This window comes from Antrostomus carolinensis, unplaced genomic scaffold (assembly GCF_000700745.2).
Source record: "Antrostomus carolinensis isolate BGI_N321 unplaced genomic scaffold, ASM70074v2 scaffold41634, whole genome shotgun sequence".
NCBI classification, from domain to species: domain Eukaryota; kingdom Metazoa; phylum Chordata; class Aves; order Caprimulgiformes; family Caprimulgidae; genus Antrostomus; species Antrostomus carolinensis.
In genome coordinates, this window is record NW_010310954.1 from 74,555 (window position 1) to 95,044 (window position 20,490).

General features: G+C 40.1%; 1 protein-coding gene across 3 annotated transcripts in view; it reads right to left on the bottom strand.

Annotated features, from left to right (window-relative positions):
* Positions 1 to 7,280: 7,280 nt before the first annotated feature.
* Positions 7,281 to 20,490, bottom strand: part of LOC104523868 (retinal dehydrogenase 2) — a 55,765-nt gene continuing 42,555 nt past the window's right edge. For all 3 annotated transcript variants that reach the window (XM_010166576.1, XM_010166577.1, XM_010166578.1), the window contains 6 exons: positions 17,783 to 17,885; positions 14,678 to 14,862; positions 13,788 to 13,952; positions 13,165 to 13,322; positions 12,309 to 12,383; positions 7,281 to 7,682 (listed from right to left, as the gene is read on the bottom strand). In XM_010166576.1, the coding sequence (XP_010164878.1) occupies positions 7,610 to 7,682; positions 12,309 to 12,383; positions 13,165 to 13,322; positions 13,788 to 13,952; positions 14,678 to 14,862; positions 17,783 to 17,885 (759 nt within the window). In that variant the 3' untranslated portion in view covers positions 7,281 to 7,609. The remainder of the gene's footprint in view (positions 7,683 to 12,308; positions 12,384 to 13,164; positions 13,323 to 13,787; positions 13,953 to 14,677; positions 14,863 to 17,782; positions 17,886 to 20,490) is intronic.

A 20,490-nucleotide genomic window follows, 5' to 3' on the forward strand; every position in this document is an offset into this window, starting at 1 on the left:
CCAGAGAGGACATTGTAAAAACAAATCATTGAACCATTTGTTGCTGTTCTACCTAAGAACACAGTTAGTTAAAAGACCCTCTTTGCCAAAACCCTGAGAAAGAGCCCAGGATGTTCTATGTGTTTTTAAAATAGAAATCAAACAGCAACCCTGTCTTTTAGCGGAGCTTTGCACCGGCCGTTCTGTAATACATGCACAGTTCACTACGGAGAGGAAAACAGGCTTGGTATTTTCATAGGAAAGAGGGCAAGGTGATTGAAACACTGAGAAACAGTGTCTGTGGTGATTCTGTAGGTTTTTTCATGTCTGTTATAATGGAATATGAAATTAACTTAAAACATTTGGCCCAGAGCCTTGGCTATAAAGTCACTACAGATGCAGAAGATGAGAGCATCTCTCTGGGTCTTTTTGAAAGGCATTGGGCAGCTGGAGTCTACTGTCATTTTCCCACTAAAGCAATCTGAAATGGTGGCATCAGAGAGGTTCACAAAGGGGAATCTAATGGGAATTATGGAGAGGGTCAATGTTCTGCATTCTCTAAGGAAACTCCTGTAGAAGTCTGTTGTACCAGTGGCGTTTCCTGGGCATTTTTCCTCATAAATGTCTGTCAAATTGTGTTTGTCCCTGGAACAGAAATGCTGCAAGGGCAGGACTGCTGGAGAGGCAGGGCTGCAGCAAAGGCAGAGCAGGTTTTGCTGCAGTTTCAGCTATGGGAGTAGGTGGTTCTGTATATATTGATGTGATCAAAGGCCTGGCCAACTTATCAGTCCCCAGGAGCTCTCTAGCAATGGCTTCATGTGGCTTAGGGTCTGCAGTATGCACTGTGGAGAAACACGGGACAGTGTTTTCTCAGAAAAGAGCCCATTGCTCCAGGGTAGTTTCATTCCAGGACAGAAGCAGCATAGTGCTCTCAGCAGCCTCACTAGACTTGCCTCCTCCCCTACACTGGATGTGGCAGCACCTGTGATAAGGCAGTCCTGGTGCAACATCACAGTGTAGGAGCTTTCCTTGTACTGCTCAGGAGCTCCAGGCTACTCAGGAACCACAGACTCGTAGGTCTACATATGCACATTTATTTGGGGACAATTTTTCTCCTTGATTTTACAGCCAACCTGTATTTAGAAGAGAATATGCACATGATGCTGGAAGAATAAGGCTGAAGAGTATTTGGTGACTTTTCTGGACTTTTTGGAATGCTTGATTTGAATAAAGGCTGTCTGCTTAGTCCCCATAGCTGTACAACCTGGGGATAGGGCATCTGACTAGCCAGCTCTGAGTGAGAGCCACGCTCTCATGGTGAATGAATGAGCTGAGAGTTCTGACTGGTGGCAGGACCATCAGATGCAAGGGGAATGCTGTAGTTCTCATCCTTAATCTGCAGGTTCTTGATGGGAGTGAGGAGTACCTTTCCATTAGGCATCCTTCCCAGAGACCTGAGTGTTTGTGAAGTTCAAAATTAAAAACTAAAAGGAGGCCTCTCTTGCCAGGCACTGACTGTGCATTGAGATTGGATGCCAAGTGCCAAAGACTGTGGGAGAGGTTTTGGACCAAGAGAAAGCAGGAAACAGCAAAAACTTCACAAGAGATCACGCTCTATGTCCCATCTTGTGGCCTCAGGAGAGTCTGAGAAAACCAGTGGACCATGAGCTGGAGCCCTTTTGCCAGGAGAAACAGTACAAACACATTTTCTTTTTGTTCTGCAGCAGGAGTGAACTGCACACAAATGTCTTGCTAATTAAGCTGCTGTAGGAAATGGGAACTCAGCCAGGCATACAAAGAGCAGGGGGAAACCCCAAAATAAAGCGAGTTAACATTAGCACAAGTTACACCAACCTCATCATGAGGAACCATAAGGGAGAAGGAGAAGGGCTAAGCAAGGTCATGAAAAAGGATCAAATTGTGTGTGAGTGCATATACACAAACGCATGAACACTTTGTCAAAAACTAGTGGTGGATTGTTGGGAGGCCAGTGCAGCTAAGTTCCTGCTTTGTTACATAGATAAATTGCCAAAGGAAACATTATCCAAACAGTTCTACTTCAAAGGCAAAAAGACAGGCTTTGGGGAACTTGCGGTACTTTCAGTCTGGCCAATAACCAAGTGTAAAGTGTAAAATATACATGTTTAGGAAGTAGGACACATGCCGTTCAAGACAGGCCTTTCCCATGCTCTCAGACCAGTGCAGATTCATTTGATGTGCAAATGCATGATGTGTGATCTGTCCTGGCAATGTGCTGCCTGCCAGCAGCACAAACATTTCTCAAGCACCCTTTTGGGTTACTCCAGCCTGCTGTGTGCACAGCCTCCTTGGCAACCTCTGCAGCTGGAGCTTTGCTTACAGTGTATTGCTGTTGTGGTTGCACAGTCCGGGTTTATTTAACAGGTCTCATCAAGAGACTCCAGGCAGATAAAAACACCTTGAAACCAGCCTGGAATTGCAGGATTTGATACTAGATACTAGGATTAAATGACAATACAAGGAATGGTTACAGTAATGCACTGGGGAACATATCAGTAATGCAGACTTCATTGATCCTTAAGGCAAATTGTCCTGGCAGATGTCCCAGCCTTCCCGGGCATTGGAAACTTTGGGGCGTTAGAGCCGATGCCAAGGGCACTCCATAATGTGTTTGGAAATGTCACCTGAAATCAGGTGAAATAATGTTCCCTGGAGCGCTTTGTGGCACTGCAGGCACAGGCAAAAATGTATGTGCTGTGTGCAGTACAGGACAGCCTCTGCTGTTTGATGAAACTCGTCCTATAAACCCATGAAAAATAACAGTGCAAATGTTCACCACAGTGGATCGTGGGTGCAGTCCCTCTTTTCGGTAGTGGCTTGAGTGGATTTAAATTTCTTGACATCAGAAAAAAAAATAGTTGTGGTCCTTATAGTGCACTGGACTATAGAGTACCTGTGCCAGGGGAACGAGGCTGCATTTTAGTGAGGGTTCAGCTTTTAAACTCAGCTGGCTGAACTGCTTTAGAATTAATCATCCTTATGAACCAGGGGTATGTAGATGTGTGTTTTTTCCCTGCCTCTAACAGTAAACTAAGGGGATTAGGGACTTTATGCAGCAGCTCTGGTGACTTATCCCAGTTGTACCAAGAGACAAGTCACCCTTGTGCCTCTACTCACTGTCTTTGGGACAGATTCTGTCACATGTGTGTGCGCAGCCTCTAGGCCTCAGTCTTAGATAACCAAGCCCTTGGCACTGAGCACTACCCCAGTGTAGCAGCTGTGGCTACACAGACAGCTTAACCTGCTCTTCACCACTGAAATGACTGAACTTGCACTGCAACCAGCTGTAATAATCTGTTGCTTGTATTAACATTGAATTACAGTGTGTCAGTTCCAGTCCTCTGAGAAAAATAAGGCAAGTGCTTATTGAAACCAGCATCCCAGCACTCCACATTGTGCAGCGTGCAAAAGGAAAGTGGGACCCCAAGCCCTAGTGGTAACACATTCTAGCCACACTTTAGCCACGTGAAATTGTACCACTACTTTCACATCAGCCTGATCTAGCCTTATAAATGGCCCAGCTTCATGCTAAAGTCCCCTGCTTTGCTTCAGAAGTTCCTGAGCTTTCTGCAGAGCCACACATAGTTCCCTGATACATGTGTACTGTCAGTGGTCACAGAAGATACAGTGAAGATACAGAAAGAATTAATCAACTATATGTTTAACGAGGATGAGGCAGAAAGAGGAATTCTATGCAGCTGTAGTCTGATGTGCTGAGAGAAGTCTGTTTGAATGGGTTGGGAATGTTGATGGCATCTAATAGTCACAGAGGCTTTTCCTGCTTCCTGATAGATACAGCACTGTGAGTATCAGTCATCGTGGCATGAAGTTGTTATGAGAAAAATAACTTCCTGTGTTGATGGACTTAACATGCAGTAAATGAAGATGTATGGATGCAAATGTAAGGTGGTTGTAAATAGCTCTCCAGAGCTCTAGGTGTGACGGCGCAGAGAGCCATAAGTAAACAGTACAGCGTATTGCTTGTCTTTTGACTTCCTCTCTAGCTAAATTGGTACCCTGAATTCAGTGTTACTTTGTGTTCTCTCATTTTGTCCCAGACAGAACTGAGAAATCAGAGGTCTCTGTAACACAGTGCCTCTGCATATGCAAGGCAAGCTTTTTCATCCTGACCTCTGTGGAGGGGAAGAGAAAGAGCATCCTTTGTAACAGGGCACCAATAAATGCGTGAATGCTATTCAAGTAGTATCAATATCCGTTGCTTTGTCTGAAGGCCACAGAACTGAAATACTTTTTGCTTTTCTTCACATCTTTTTCCCAGAAGAAATGCACAATTATTTCCCTTTACTCTCCTTTTACTATACCTGTATAGACATTTATTGATACATTTGCTTTCTGGGTAAAGAAAGTAAATGTATCAATAAATGGAGCTGGGGCTCCACAGCATGCTTATTTACTATGGACTGAACTTTGCTTATTTCGTTAGATGACAATGCTCCTTGTTTTCAGTGGGTTCCAGATCCTTCCTTCCTTCCTTCATTGTGAATTGCTTGTGCCTACATGACTGCTTGGAGTGGTTGCAGACAGGCCAGAAAGATGGGGAATATGGAAAGTGCTAGTTGTCCACTCAGTCCCATGACAGAGTGTTGTCCATGCCACTAGTTAAATAGAAAGGAAACTCTGCTTACTATATTCCTGATATCCCAGACTTTCAGGAACAGTACTCCTTTTTGAGAATCCAATTTCACTCCTATTTTTAAGCTTTATTTTTTTAATCCCAGCTGTTATAGTCAAGTCACTTTATCTATTGTGATTGCCCATAGAGTGTTTGTTAAACCAACAGTATTATTCTATGGTGCTTAGGTATAATCGTTGTTTGCCATACAATGAAGTAGCTTGGCCTTATTAACTGAGTAGTTACTTTATCTAAATTGGCACCATTTCAAAAGAGGAATGCTGTTCCTGGCAATGAAAGTAACCCTGGAATAAAGGGATTGCTTGAGGGAGAGTTGTATAGTACCAGCCCATGCGAATTTTACTGGCTGTCAAATAACATTCAGTCTGTCCTTTTCCCCTGTTTTAGCATTTTGAAATTAAAAGACAAGTAGAATATCACTCCATAGAAGATCCGAGTGTTAATTTAATCATCTTAGTGACTCATGTTACAGAAAGAAAAGGGATCGTGATTTTCTTAAACATTATCCAAAACTCAAGCTGTGATGCAGCAGTTTGCAAGGGTGTCCCTCTGATTCTGATCATTTCAGACCTTCCCCAATAGCTCAACTTTATGACCATGTGGATGATCTTTGGCTATGACCTAGATCTGCAATTCACAAGTGTTCTTCATACAGCTGCAGGAATATTCTGAAAAATGTAATTGGCCTTTTACTTCATTCACTTTTGCAAATGAAAATAAAGCTACTGTGACAGCAGTACTGTCAACAATAAAGGAGTCTCACAGTCTAAAGTCTTTCTCTAAACCTTTTTAATGGAAAAAACTTCATAGAAAATATCCTTTAACTTTTTTAATAACATATAACTATATACATGATTAAAAACTGTAACAAAAAGCTGCAGGGACTGGAATAATGTTTTGTTGAATCCATGCAGATGGTACATTTAAAAAAGGATTTCACAAATCCATGTACATCAAATGCAGCTGCAGTGACAGGGTTGAAAAAAATGGCAACTGTATATTATTTACCTGAATGTACTGGGAATAAAGCACAGACATACAAAATACACAAAAAGAATACAAAAGAGTACACGGTGTAAATGCTGCTAGCACAGGAAGTTTCTTCTTTAAGTAAATAGGAGAAAAGAAGTAAAATCTCCTTTTTCACATTTTATATTGCAGTTTAAAAGATAACTAATCTCTTATTTGCTGTATTTTGTTTTTCTTCACTCTGACGTACACTACATTAGAAGTATATGGTATTTGCATTTAACAACTCAGGAATATTTTGATTCATCTCCATGTCCGTGAATGTACTGTCGTTTCTGAATAACATCATGTATACATATTGCTTTAAAAACACATACACAGCTTGACATGAGTTAGAAATACAAAATATTGAGGGCCACCACACTACAAAGTGCTGGATACTCTTGTCCTGATCCAGCAGTATGTTTAAGGACACACACAACTTCAAATCTTAAGAGGAATTCCTCAGAGAGTAAAGAAAGTTAAGAACATGCAGAAATGATTTGCTGATCAGGTCTGGAGTTTTCAACAGTTTGTAGTATAGACTCTGCAGCTAGGAGAACTCTTACACCTGAGGCCATAATTCTGGCCTTGCACCCCAGATAACGTAGCTACACAGTGTAGATGATTTACCGTACTTGTAAAATAAATTTTCTTAATTCTAAGTTAAAACATCAAATGAAACCTATTTAAAAAAAGTACAGGGAATCAATGGGCTCTGCAGCTGGAAAGGAGAGAGATGGTGTTTAGTTTGTTAGTTACAAGTTGGAAGAGATTCTGTAGGCAGCAGGTAATAATATGACACATTTTAAACAGCTCACTTCTAAAAGAAGTTGCTCATACAGATGCAATCGAAAAGTTAGTACCAGAGCCAGTAAGCTCACCTGAGGCTCACCAGCATGGTGAGGATGGCAAGCCATCATTTAGTAAGAAAATAAAGTCAGGCTTACTTCTTGTCAGGTGGGCTTTTGCTGGGCTCTTCCTGCCCTAACGAATACTTAATAATTCCCATGGTAATCACAGGCAGTTTAATAGCAGATAAATAAATGCAGTCTGTGTGTGAATGCACTTGTTTAAAAAAAGAAAAAGGTGAAAACAACAACAGTAACAAGAACAAAACTAGACAAGCAGTGAAAGCTGAAATATTCTGTGAAGCCTTGGGATCTGTTCCTGTTCTCCTTAACACCCTCCCACCCTGTCTGGCCATGCTCTTTTGGCAGGTAGGTAAAACCTTCCAGGTTCCTGTAAGTGAGGGAGGACTTTTGCTTATAGCAAGACATAAACTAATTATGAAAATAAGCTTTGAAAACCAAATCGCTGTGGGTCATGAAAGCCAAATCTCACTGATAAGTATTTGTATTTCATTGTCCGTATTATGGTTTGATTCCCTCCCCAGTCTGACCTCTTTATGTGAGCATGCAAATTGGAAAGGTGCCAGTATACCAGGTTTTGGCGTGTTACTGTTCAGAGGTTTTTGTTTTTTAAGAACATCAATGATACTTATGTTGTTCATTGCTAGCATTTTGGGTAAAATCTGGCTTGTTGATCGAAACTAGAATGTTAGCACAAGGCAGGTCCGCTTGAGAAGGCAACCTGAAAGCAGTAAGACTTACTTTGTTTATTTAAAGAAGAGATAAATGTGTTTGCATGCATTTGCATTTAACAGCTTTATAGCTAGAACTGTTATTAAATTATGCCCAATAGCAATTTTATCTTGTTATGATTTGTTTTATAAAGATATAACGATTCTCAGGAGAGTTATGAAAACATGCAGAGTTGGTTTGCATTATGTATATTATGTGCCCAGTATATATGTTGCAACTTGATTTCTTAAATATATATTGTGTAACACTTTTTGTTCCTGAGTGCTGGTCTCCATAAGGAATAGAGAGGGTGGCATCATGTGCTCTTCTGCACAACGTGGTCAGTTTAGGAGTTCTTCTGAGGAATCTTTATTGTCACAGTTTTAACTTCAGAATATTCTCTCAATCCACATTCACCCCTAAAAAACAAATTGCAGCATCAGCTTACACCAGACATTAATTCTTTGTCAAGCAAAAACCTGAGAAGTGGTTTCTTGATGAAGTTAAGATATAACCTAAAATTCTTGACAGGTTTCTGTTGTACTGCCATTTTGTACAGGTTTTCCTTTTACGCCGTCTTTCAGAAAACCTGAAGATGAAGTTTCAGTTTAGGTCAGAAGAACAATGGATGGCTCCAGCATTTGATAAGGAGATAGAGAATGACATTAAACCCAGAAATACTCACTGTCCACTGATGGAAGTGTTGGGAGTGACTTGATTCCTCTCCTTTCTAGACCTTGAAAATGCCCAAACACCAAGACAAACACCACTGGCCAGTGAAATTACTGCTTATATTTGCACTCAAGAAAGAGAAGGTCCAAACTGAGTACGATGGAAACTGAACTACTCACAACCCTGGCTAAAGATGAACTTGACTCCTAACCCACTGATCTTTTTTCCCTGACAAAATATCCAGCAGCAGAAATCGGCATTTGCACGTACTGTGAAAAAACGTTCAGCTTGCTCAGACTTACAATAGATTTACGTAGAAGACCTTTCTTATTTGGCACAGCATCTTACCTAAGATCCTCTAGACTGCTAGAAGCTAGCCACTTAGTAGGTGCCAGTCATCTGACACATGGCTCTGAGGGGTACATGTTCTGCTTTGGATAAATTATGCTTAAGAAATGGGTGTTTCTGAATGCTATGTAGATTTTGTCGTAGTCAGCTCCAGCCTGGCTCATCTCTTAGGTAGCTCTGCTGAGGTTTAGAGTGGATATTGCATGGCTTCTCTGAAGTATAGGTATTTGCATTTTGCTGTGCATATTTTGAGTAATGGAGAAGTGTGTTCTAGTGAAGTCATTAGTTGAGTTCTAATATGTCTGCTGAATACTGTGTGTGTAAAGGAAACAATGTCCCCTTGTCAAAACTGGTACGGTCCAAGTCTGGGAGTAGCTCTTCTATATGAACTCATATGAGGATTCTTTTGCACAAGCTCTTACAGACATTTGTTTCTTGGTTAAATTCTTATCCCCACCCCTAAAACACAGACGATACTGCTCCCTTACTTATATTAAAATCTAAAAAGTGCTGACATGCATATCATGTTAGCATGTTTACTATTTGACACTGCCTTCCCTCTAGATCCCCCTGTGCAGAATTAAATGCCAACTGCATTATAAAGAGTATTTCAGGAGAATTGCTCAGAACCTCCTCCTAATAAATGTTGCTTTCAGAATGGAGTGAGGGGCCACAGTTCAAAGCAGTTAAACCCCACTGTGTGTCCCTGGTGTTGCATAGCCTACTTTGTATTTACCTCTACACTGTAGATTTTACATGAAATATAATATTAGGGGAGGAACTCCTGTAACTTTCCTTGGAAAGTTAATTCATTTGGGCAGGAATACCAGTATTTACCAGCCCATATCACTCCACCTGCAGTTTTGAAAACTTTCTGATGTGCCTATTGGCTTGGTAAGCCTTACATGTGATATAGTGGTTGATATTTAACTTGGACTGATGATTCAGCAAGCATTTTAAGATTTACCAGAGTCTAAGTACATGCGAGGAAATATATTGGTAAAAATTTTTTGACATGTGAAAGGTTCCTGTTGATTTGGACCACCTCACCCCCAGCTTTCAGTAGAAAGTGCTACATTTGTCTCCAAAGAATGACCAAAAACTTGAGGTATTTATCAGACTCAGCTGAGACAGAGAACCATTCCCTTATGGCTCAGTGGAAGCTGTCACCAGGAGCCGTATGGAGCCCAATAACTGATGCTAGTAAGTCTCTCTGTGTGAAAGTTTCTGCTTTAATCACTAGGGCTGCGGCTTGGCTCCAGACACCTGTTGGACACATTTTTGCAAGTCAATAGATAACCCAGCCAATAGAGTATCCAGTGCCTTTATGTAGGTTCCAACTGCCAGTTGGTTTCTTATCTTGGTCTGGCAAACAAAATTAGATATTTTTATTGTCTGTTTCTTCAGCTCAAGGCTTCAAGGCCTTATGCATTTGTTTGCTGGCTGAAAGTGTGGAAGTGGACAACTGTGATGAATTCTAAGGCAAGTATTTTTCAAAAGTTAAAAAGCTGCTCTTGCTGAATAGGAAGATGGGTTATTCCAGACATTCAAAGCAGAAGAGTCAGTTTCTGTTCAATTAAAGGGCTCACTTGTCCCCACAGCCTAACACAGGGAAGGAGGGAGCAATAACATGCTGTTCTATGGCCACTTTGGGTCTTTTTGGATTGCAGTTTGGTATCAGGGTGAGAACAAAGGTTGTGTCTGTGAAAAGGAAGGAGCCCGCGGGTCAGGTTTGCATGATGCTGTTCCTTGGTTGTGTAGGTGCGAGGGAAGGGGAACAAATTGCTCTTCAGAAAGAAATATTGCATACTCTCTTCCTTTCCTCAGTTCAAGAGAAAAAAGATAAGGAAAAGAATTATGACTACAAGCCCTTCTCCTGCTTGCACTTCTTTTTGGGAATTCAAATGCACTGCTGTATCTCAGAGCTATCCAGGCAATACTAATTCCTATGACAACAGAGGATAGTTCTGAGGTAGAATGGCACCTCCTTCCTCTGAAGACATTTGGATGGGGACCAGAATTTTAGAACTCTGTCTAATTTTAAACAGCCACATGTGGCTATCTGGCATGACTCACCTGATTTTTAGTTACAGGAGTTAAATTTTACAATGCTCAGGTGGTGATAAGAAGCTTTAAAGAAGTGAAAATGTAAAAAAAACCCTCTCTTTTAGACTCCTTTAAGAATACAAGAATATTATAAGTATCCTTAATGTAAACAGAAATCATCTGTATTGTGTACATGAGTTCTGGTTCTCTACTGGTATGCACTTACCCTGCTACATTTTGTGGGAATGTAAAATGAGTATAGCAGATCTCAGCTTTCTCTGTTCATTTGTTTTCCCTATGCATGATAAAAATCTGTGAATTTAGATGCAGAAACAAAACAAGTCCCAGATAATAACAGCTAGCACAGACAGCACAGTGGCACAATTATGATCTGGCTGCAACACAGTATTAGCTTAACAATGATGCACATATGTATGGATGCTTTCTCCTCTTCTTTTTCTTGTTGTTTTTTTTTTTTTTTGTGTGTGTGTGTTTTTCATTCTGTAATTGCTTGACTCCACATTATTTATGCTGTAAAACATATCCCTTAAAAACAGGTATCTAAGAAACTGGCATTTTAATAAAAAGTATGCAGATATTAATGCAGGGGGGAGGAGGTGAATTAGAAGGTGATATCTGATCAAAGAGGTTCTGAAAAGAGTAGAATAATTACTCATAAGCAGGTTTTCAGGCATCTTTGTGAGAAAGAGATTATTGCGGTTTCAAACATTTATTGTTTATGATGAATATTTTCAAAGCTGTAGATGGGAATCAAGTGTACAACTACTGTAGATTTTTCCATGGGAGCTGGGGTGCTGCCTGGTTTCCCCACCTTTCAAAACCTCTACGATATCAATATGTGAATATTTTGCTTGCACAGTTAACCTCCCTGAAGTCAAGGGGGTCACTCTTGGGTGTCAAGTTACACATGTGCTCTATCAAGCTTAGTAGTTTTAGAATATTTTCACAATGATAAGAGTTAGATGAGCTGACATATTTATGCCAGTGTGAGATCACCTCATAACTCATGAATGTGGAGAATACTATGAATGTGTTATTCAAAGTACTCCCTAATGAGGGAAAATATTTCAGACTGCATAGAGCTTATTTTATAGATCAAGTTGTATACTTCCACATCTTTAAAGTTTTAAAGAGTTTGACCTTACTTTAGTTTTACTGCTGAGTTTGCCATTAGCCATAAGCTATTTTGAAAGCTTAGGTGAGACATATCTGGTATACATGCCTCCTGCACAGAAACTAATTGAATCCTTTGTATGTGTAACCAATCCGGGGATGATGCAATTGCTAAATTTCCTTGTGATTGTAATGAAAATTAAAAACTGTTAAGATTTTAAATTAGGTACATGGGACACTATTTGAGCGTGGAGCTCCGTTTCAAAATATTTAGCACTTAGTTCTAAATGGAATAAGAAGAGACAGACAGCTTTGTAATGGAAGGTGATTTTTGAAAGGGTTGTAAACACGTTTGTCTATCCCTCTCTAGGCCTGATTTCATTTAACATTGTTTACAAATCTGGAAAAGATAGATATCACTTTAATAAAATTCAGATGCACCTATATTAATAAATGTAAGAAGTAAAGAAAGGAAAAAAATCGCAAGACAGGCAAAATATACAGCAAAACAACTCTGAAACAAGTACACCAAACCAGTCAACAAGAGAATTGTACTAGTACCAAAAAGAGAATCTTGCTGCAAAAATGCTGGTTAATATGGCTAAGAAAAACTCTCAGAAAAGACAGGTTACAAGTTCAGGAAAATACTCAGAAATTTTTGGTTCATTTCAGAATAAGAAAGGAGTTCCAGTAACTTATTCTGCTATGTAAAAAAAAAGGAAAAAAAGAAAAAAAAAACAACGAAAAACAAAGAAAATGGGCTTACCATGTAACAATTGCATTCACTAATGTTTATTAAGTTGTAGAGCTGAAAACAGTTTAGGAGACAGCAGCGTAATACTTACATCTCTCTCCCATTGCCAGACATTTTGAATCCTCCAAAAGGACTTTGGGCATTTAAGGCATTGTAGCAATTTATCCTGTAACAGGAAGAGGCATTAAGTCTAACTGAGCTGTCAGACAGACCTTTGGACAACTCAGGGACAGACTGAAACTTGTGGAGCTAAGGAAACTTGTCTCATGTTGAAAAGAAATAAGGGATTTATGCCACAAAACAACATTCTGCTCCTTACTCACAAAGAGAAAGGGATTTGGCATGTGAGGGCTGGAGGAGGGCACCAAAGACTTGGATGCAGCTTCAGAAAGGAACTGTTAATCTGCTGACAAACCTCAGTGCCAGTTTATAACACAGAGCTATTAGATTTGAATTTGTCCTCTTTCTCCCCGATTTCTTGTGGATCTTTTGTTTACCCAGGCTTGACATACCAAACTGCAAGCTAATAAACTCTAGAAGTGGCATTATCTTAAGGACTAGAGAGAAGAGGTGTCCCCTTCAGTTCCTTTATATTGTAGAAAGTACATGATTCTTTGTGCCTTCAGCAGAAGGCTCACAGGATTCCTCTGCTCCACAGAAAGGCTGATTTATACTCTGCTTCCTTTGGTTTCAGTAATGCCATTCAGCAGTGTGGCTGCCATGCTTATGGCAAGCAAGGAGCTTCCCAGTTTTCAATAGCATTCAGCCACAGTGCGCAGCGACACCACACCTCTGTACAGCTGTTCCATATCTTGGTTAGTGATTCACCACTAGGATGGTCTAGATAAACATTTTTTCAGACAAAGGGTGCAAAACTGAGGTGCCATAATGATAGTGAGTCAAACTTTTTATCTCCAAGAGCAGGAGTGTGATAACTTCTGCCTTACCAGACTGTCCCAGCCTGCATTGCTGAAGAGACCGTCAGGGCCTTGTTTATGTCATTGGTAAAGACAGCAGCTACCAGCCCAAAATCAGAATTGTTGGCTCTTTCTATAACTTCATCCATGGTTTTAAACCTCAGTATTTCTTGAACGGGCCCAAAAATCTGCAACAAAGATTAATCATTAATTAATAAACCAGCCCACTCAGAGGCATTTTATTCCTCTTTTATTCTGCTTTTTTAATTGTCTTCTCTCTCCTGTTGTACTCTTTACAAATTCCCACAGCAACATTTAGTAGTGATAAAAGCTGTCTGTAAAACTGCATTAATTTCCCAAAGCAGTTGCCTCAGTAGAAATCATCCATTCCTCCCTCACCTCTTCTTTGAGGTCTGAGACTTTACAGCCTATGACAAAACTATGACAAAAATTAAGCTTTTTTTTACCCAGCTGATGCTGTCACTTGCTGTGTGCATGAGGAGTTCTGAAAAGATTCTGCTCCTTTTTTTTTTTTTTTCTTTTTTTAATGTAGTGGTAATTTTTATTCTAAAGCTTTTGTCTCAGGAAGTAAACAAAAGAAGAAAAAATCATGTTTAGGACACTAAAATGATCTTGCCCGTGTGTGTGGATACCTCCTCCTTGGCAATCCGCATGTCATCTGTTACATTGGAAAATACCGTAGGTTCAATGAAGAAGCCCTTTCTTCCTAGTCCTTTACCCCCACATTCAAGTTTTGCTCCTTCAGTAATGCCGCTCTGAATCAGTTCCAAGATCTTGTTGTATTGGTTTTTATCAATCTGAAAGAGAGAAGCAGCCCGTGCACTTGACAATCAAGTCAAAATTATTTTTTTAGGCAAGTCATGTCCCAGTGAGTAGACTCACGCTTATATTCACTACTCTTTGAGCTGGAGATGCCAAAAAAATCTACAAATAGCTGCTGACTGAAAACTAGAGCTCAGTCTTCTTAAGGATGTGTCCCCTTATGTGTGTGGCTCAACCCACATTCTTGCTAAGCAATCTGGTTTATAAGCACAAACAAAGGAAATAATAATGTTTGTGTCCCAGGTTAACTTTCTGAAAATGGTATAAGCCCAGCTGGTTATTAGTGGCAGGAACATTTTCTAAAGACCTATTGCTAATTCTGCCTATCTTTTGCTTAGAATTCCTGTCTCTCTAGTGGTCTGCAAGCACAGTTATGGGTGTAGACAATTCTTGAAACTAAGTGCCCACAGAGACTTTTGAGAGCTTCTCACAGTTTACAATTGCATCTGAAGATCAGAATCTTGCTGTTAAAGCTGGGACGCAAACTTACTGATATTTAAGATGAGAGTTTTTACTTAACAAGAAACACCTCTGAGCTGCACAGATTATCTACTCCTTTAGAATTCTAATCTTTAAAACATTTATCATGTCAGTTACCCTGGACTGTGAGTGAGTATGCACTGACTGACCTCTGTCCTAGTAGAGTTTAAATGCTCCCAGACATCTCCTGGGCTGTAGAGCCAAAGCACTATTCCTTTACCTGTGGACCTTGTTCTGTAGTTGGGTCAAAAGGACTCCCCACAACTCTCCTCTTTGCACGTTCTACGCTTCTTCTAACAAACTCTTCATAGATTGATTCTTCCACGTAAATCCGTGAGCCTGCAGTGCAGCATTGACCTTGATTGAAGAAGACCCCTTGGTGAGCTTGTTCCACAGCATAGTCCACTGAAAAAACAAGACAGCATATGTTGCTCTGAAACATCATAGTCACATCTGCTATTGCACCAGTGTCGTGTGTATCACGTTGTACCACATTGCCAAAACTTCAAAGCAGAAGTAGGATTTGGTTAAAAAAAATCAAACCAGTGACCAAATCAAAGCATGCTATTGTCCTGTCAGGTCATAAATGAAGATTATTCATTTCATTTTGTGTCATAATCCCTGTGAAAATACTGAATTTTTAAACATGTCTAAAGTTGATACTTTCCCCCCATTTATTCCACCCTGCTCACAGCTATACTGGAGGGATAGTAGGAGCATTACAACCGTTGTAGAAACGCTAGGCTGCAAGGGACCACTTGAGACTTTAGGCATTATCTAGGTAAACAAGGGTCCATAGGTAATAGATTCCACATGCCATCTTGTGACACAAACCACAAAATATTGCTTAATATCTCACTGCAAAAATTAAATCAAGACAGTGCTTTAGCAGTTTATACAGAGTAGGGTATGCAAGAACGACTTGACCGATGTCTTCTATGCCAACATGTAATTTATCAACTAAAACTCTTTAAGAGAACCTAGGAAGCAGATTGTGCCCCACATTATAGAAGTCTATCTGACTGGGGTCAGTAGAGGAGGGGAAAATTTGTCTGTGATCCCAAGTTTGCATTTGGTTTAATGCTCCATATGTGAGAATTACAGCCAAGCAAGTACTTGAGCGAACTTGACTTTGATAATAGCAAGACCTACCCTTCCCACAAAGCAAGATTATTTTTCTGCAAAACAGAAACATCTTCTTGGCCTATAGAAGTGACCAGGTAAGGCTTTAAAAATACAGGTCAATTATAGAACAATCAACCCTTGATTTCCACTCTTAACTTTATTGGAGGTACAACTAACACATCCACTATCCAAGCAGGAGAGAGGATGCAGTCATATTTGGGCATTCAGAGTAAAATTCTCCCATTGGGTGTAATAACTGACTAGACAAGAATATTGAATTCATCTGTGACCAGTGATGCCCTACAGCACTGTAATACCTCTGTTATCAGCTGTAGCACTTTGGAACATTGCTTAAAGTATAATCTTTTATGGAATAAACAAAGCAACAGTGCTTTACTTTCAGCACATCCTAGACAACTCCATCTAAGAGAAACATCTTGTTCTGCCCTCAGCATGGTCTTGAAAAAAAATAACATAGAGTGTTCCTCTGGACCACATTCAAATTTTACCAGGCAGCTCCATGGAGACTGAAAACACTAGTGGATAGAACTGATTAACTGATGTTTCTTCCTCTATTGTTAACACAGTTTTTCACCACGAGGGGCTCTAGCCATTCTTCTCTGTTTTTTTGGTGCACTAAACTTTCAACAGCCTTGTCATGCTTTCTGCTAACTTTTCTCACACAGAGTTCCTCAAACAGAACACACAGCTCCTTTGGAATGGTGAGCAAATTGTTCTTAAATAATCAGAGCTTTGAAGTCTGAATCTCAGGTCGGTGGTTGTAATTATGGGAAGACTAGAGACCTTTAGTATGATGTACTGTGGAACAGACAGTCCTGAAGAAGACTGTGCTCTCCTTTGTCCCCTCCTCTGTGCCCTGTTGCCTGCAACTTCTCTGCAGGTCCTCAGCCTTATTTGGTAGATACAGCAAGTCACAGATAAACTACAGCTTTGTGTGGCAGCTAGGAGCTTTTGTCCTTCCCCTGTGGAAGGCTGTAACACAGACCTGTCCCAGCATATGTTACTCTACTAGAAGTGTTCAGGTGATCCAGACTGACTTAGGTTAAGGACATTTGAGATGTGGTGATTTCTGGTGGGAGCTGGAGATGAGAAACTAGGGTAGAAGGCTGTAATGTCTGACTCTGGCTCCAGTTGACAGGAGCCTTTTCAGCTTACCAGGATGACTGTGGCTGTAATTTAGACCCCCAATTTGGTAAAACATTTCTATGTAGAAAAGCTGCTTAGCCTTTCAGACATTGGTAAGTTTTGAAAACGAATACAGGATTGTAACCAACTCTTGTAATTCATGCTATTCAGAATCATTCTTCTATTCACTTTCCTATTTTAAATTTAAAGACCAAATCCTTATATGTCTTATTTATTTAGGTTACAAAGTTCTCAGAAAATGCATTGAGTACAGTGTGCCCTGCAGACAGCCTGCACAATAGCTCAAAGCAAGGTGTGAACTGTCCCATTCATCTTAAACGGGGTGTTAACTTCAAAACCTCCTGCTGACAGTTTAGATATCAACTTTTTTAACTATTTCATTGCCTATCATTTTAGCAGAAACTTCCAGTTTGTGTTTTTATCCTGTCCTAAGTGGCTGTCCTGTACCTTCCCAGGTGCCAAAAATCTCAGCTGCACATCATCATCCAGCTGCCAAAATCTTCAGCTCCCTGCTGACAGTGACAGTGAGGATATTTCAATACACAATTCTTCAATTGTGAAAATGTAAAATGTTGAATAATCTCCACTTATAGCTACTATCAAAACAGCTTAACAAAGGAATAGTGCAGTGACTAGATTAGCAACTCAAGTGTAAATTAAAGTCCTCCCTTTTTATAATGGCTGTGAAGCAAAAAAATCACAGAGTTTCCAGATTTAAAGCACTGAACTACCTTGCTGCATAGTTTAGGATAACAAATGTGTATGGGACCATGACTGTGAATAATGCCATTTCTATATGCTTGGTTATAATTTTTTTCTATTTTCTTGTTGTCTGTGAATCTGTGGGTTCAAATATTGTATTTTTATAAAAAATATCACACCTTAGACTGCTTCTGTAAGATTAAAGAGTGCAATTAGATACAGCTATATTGGTCCACTTCACTTTGTATTAAAGATATGCCCTAAAATTAAAAAAAAAAAAAAAAGATACACCACACATATTTTTAAGAAAAATAAGGAAGTGCTGACTTACAATCAGCATCCGCAAAAATAATGTTGGGGCTTTTCCCACCCAGCTCCAGTGTAACTCTCTTCAAATTACTCCTTCCAGCTGCTTCTTGGATCAGCTTCCCAACCTGAAAGGAAATGGAGACACATTTTACAGAAAATGTAGTCATACAGTTCACTCTAACAGCCAATGTTGGCTATCACTGGAACAGAGCTTTAAATAATCCAGCAGGTTCTTCAATCCAAACAGATCCTCATCAGCAGTGGACAGCTTTCCAGGTTTTTTTCCTAGAAATTGAGAGGGGATAAGGCACAGCACAAAGGGTTTGTATCTTTCACCTGTTTGTATCTATGCTGAAATGGCTTGGGGCTTTCTTTTAGGGTGCTTTAGGAGGGCTGAATTAAAAATCTGAAATTGGTGTAACTAGAATTATTTCTATCCAAACTAATGGCATGTTCATAAGGTTTTAGATACTATTATTAAGAGGTTTAGTGATATAATTTTTAATGGAAAAAAAAAGTATCTGCTGAGTATGTATTAAGCATGTATTATGCTTACTACTATTTATTAGTAATAGCTGCTATCATACTTCTTTATATAGTCCAAGTGTTAGTTACCCTAGATGATGACTGCTTTTAGAATTTATTTCACTCTTACTACTTACAGTTACTAAACTGCTAGCCAACGTGTTTCTAGGAGGGCAGGTGTTCTCCTCACAATCCAGTTTTCAGTGCCCAAAGTTTAAGTAATTTGATCATGCAATCATGATCCAGAAGATGTCAGATTCTGGTGAGATCATCAGCCTTTTCTGCAGGATTAACAGGACATAGCAGAATACCAAGTAGGGCAAGAAGTTACAAAAGCACCATCCCAGACCTGACCCTCAGCTGCACCACAGATAATCTTAATATGCGTTGAGGAGGTCAAAAGCACCTCCAAAATGTCTTTGTAGATTGTGGGGTCAGCTGGAGCAGAATGCAGCCCTGTGGCTGCAGCAGCCACAAATTGCAGATCTCGACAGGGTGCGTGAGGGTAAATTAAATGGAGTAGCAATCTGACAGGTACATATTTGACGTGTTTCCACATCAGTGCAGTTGAAGAGGCAGCTGTGCTCCCTGGAAATTCTCCCCACCCTGGATCAATGAATCCAAAATAGATCAGATTTTATACTGTATAGATCAGATTTTATAGCTTCCCGTTTTGCAGCTAAGGAAGTAATCACAGGTAGATTTAGGCCCCTACGTGGTAAAACACAGGATTAAAAGTATCTATTGAATATTGAAAAGCTTGAGAACCTTGATAAGTGCTTTCTTTTAACTGGGACGTGTTTTAAGGTCACAAAGAAAGTTAGATGTGAAGCGAGATGGGAGTGAGTCCAGAGCTAGACATTTTCTCCATATAGGACTCTGGTCTCTCTAGCTGTTTTCTATTTTTAAGGTCAAGTGAGTGAGATTCTCTGCAGTAAGGGGTTAATGGATATGAAGCTGAACCTAAAGGCAGTCTGCTGGAGAAAGTTAACTCAGCACTGGACTAATCAGAAAGCAAATGAAACAAAAACCAGGGCCCCTACAGAAAAAACAAAGCAAAAACTCCACAGTATAATGAAGGAATTGTCAACTGCTTCATGTACCTTTGTGATTAACTGTTTATCTGGCAATACCACAGTTGAGTGTAACTGAGGTTATTTCTTTAAAAAAAAAAAAAAAAATCCTTTTCCCCTGTATTGATGGAGTGGAGTGTTGACATTATCATGGAATTCCTTGCATATCCCCTTAATTGGAGCTGATTTTATTGCTATGTTTGACTGACAGCCAGAAGTGAACATGAAAAAGAAGGACTCTTTCTGCCCTCCACCCCCCACCACATACATTGAGCACATCATCTGGAAATTCCAATCTCTCAAACTGTGCTGCAAAGGTACACTGGAAACCAGTGACAGTGCTGTGTTTATAGCCAGTGTCAGCCAATGCAATTCACACCCTCACTGCCTTGAACCTCCCTCTCTCAAAGAACAACCACCACCTATTTCCCCTGAAAAATTTGCAAAGACCAGAACAGACCAAGGAAGCTGGAGCAATGCGTTCAGCCCACTGTCTTTACACCTTCCATTCTACCACTTTAATGCCAAAACTCTTTTGTCCATGTAAGTAAAGATTTTGAAAGGCTTCTGTGCAAACAAATGATTGGCAAATATGCAAGTCCAAATATTATATGGCAAATATTATATAGTATATGGCAAATATGAAAGTCCAAAGGGCTTGGAGACAATGGTGTTATTTTGGAAAAGTATAGTCCAGAGTACTGTTAATACAGGGAGGTTGTTGTCAAGTTTCCAAGTACAAACTTAACAGATAGCTTCACTGTGTCCTTCCCGTTAGAAATCAGCATGGACATCAGGATGGTAGGGCTCCTGCTGCTCAGCATTTTTGTTCACTGTGCTCCCATTGTGCCCTATGCACTTACAGGTTGGGAACAGTCTTAGGGAAGGTACCAGCGCTGTGGTTATTTAGTGACAAAGGCAGCCTTTTGTGACTGAGCCTCTCTTTATGGAGAAAGACAGCATGAAAGGGATAAGTGATAGCGCTGCAATCTGTCTGGTCTTTCAGTACCTTCTTCCTGTGGTGTCTCTCAGCTATAGCTGTGAGCTCCCAATAGGCAGTACAGCCTGGTGAGGGAGCACTGGAAGAGAGGACTCCCCCACAGATAATGGAGCTGTGCAATTACTCAGCAGG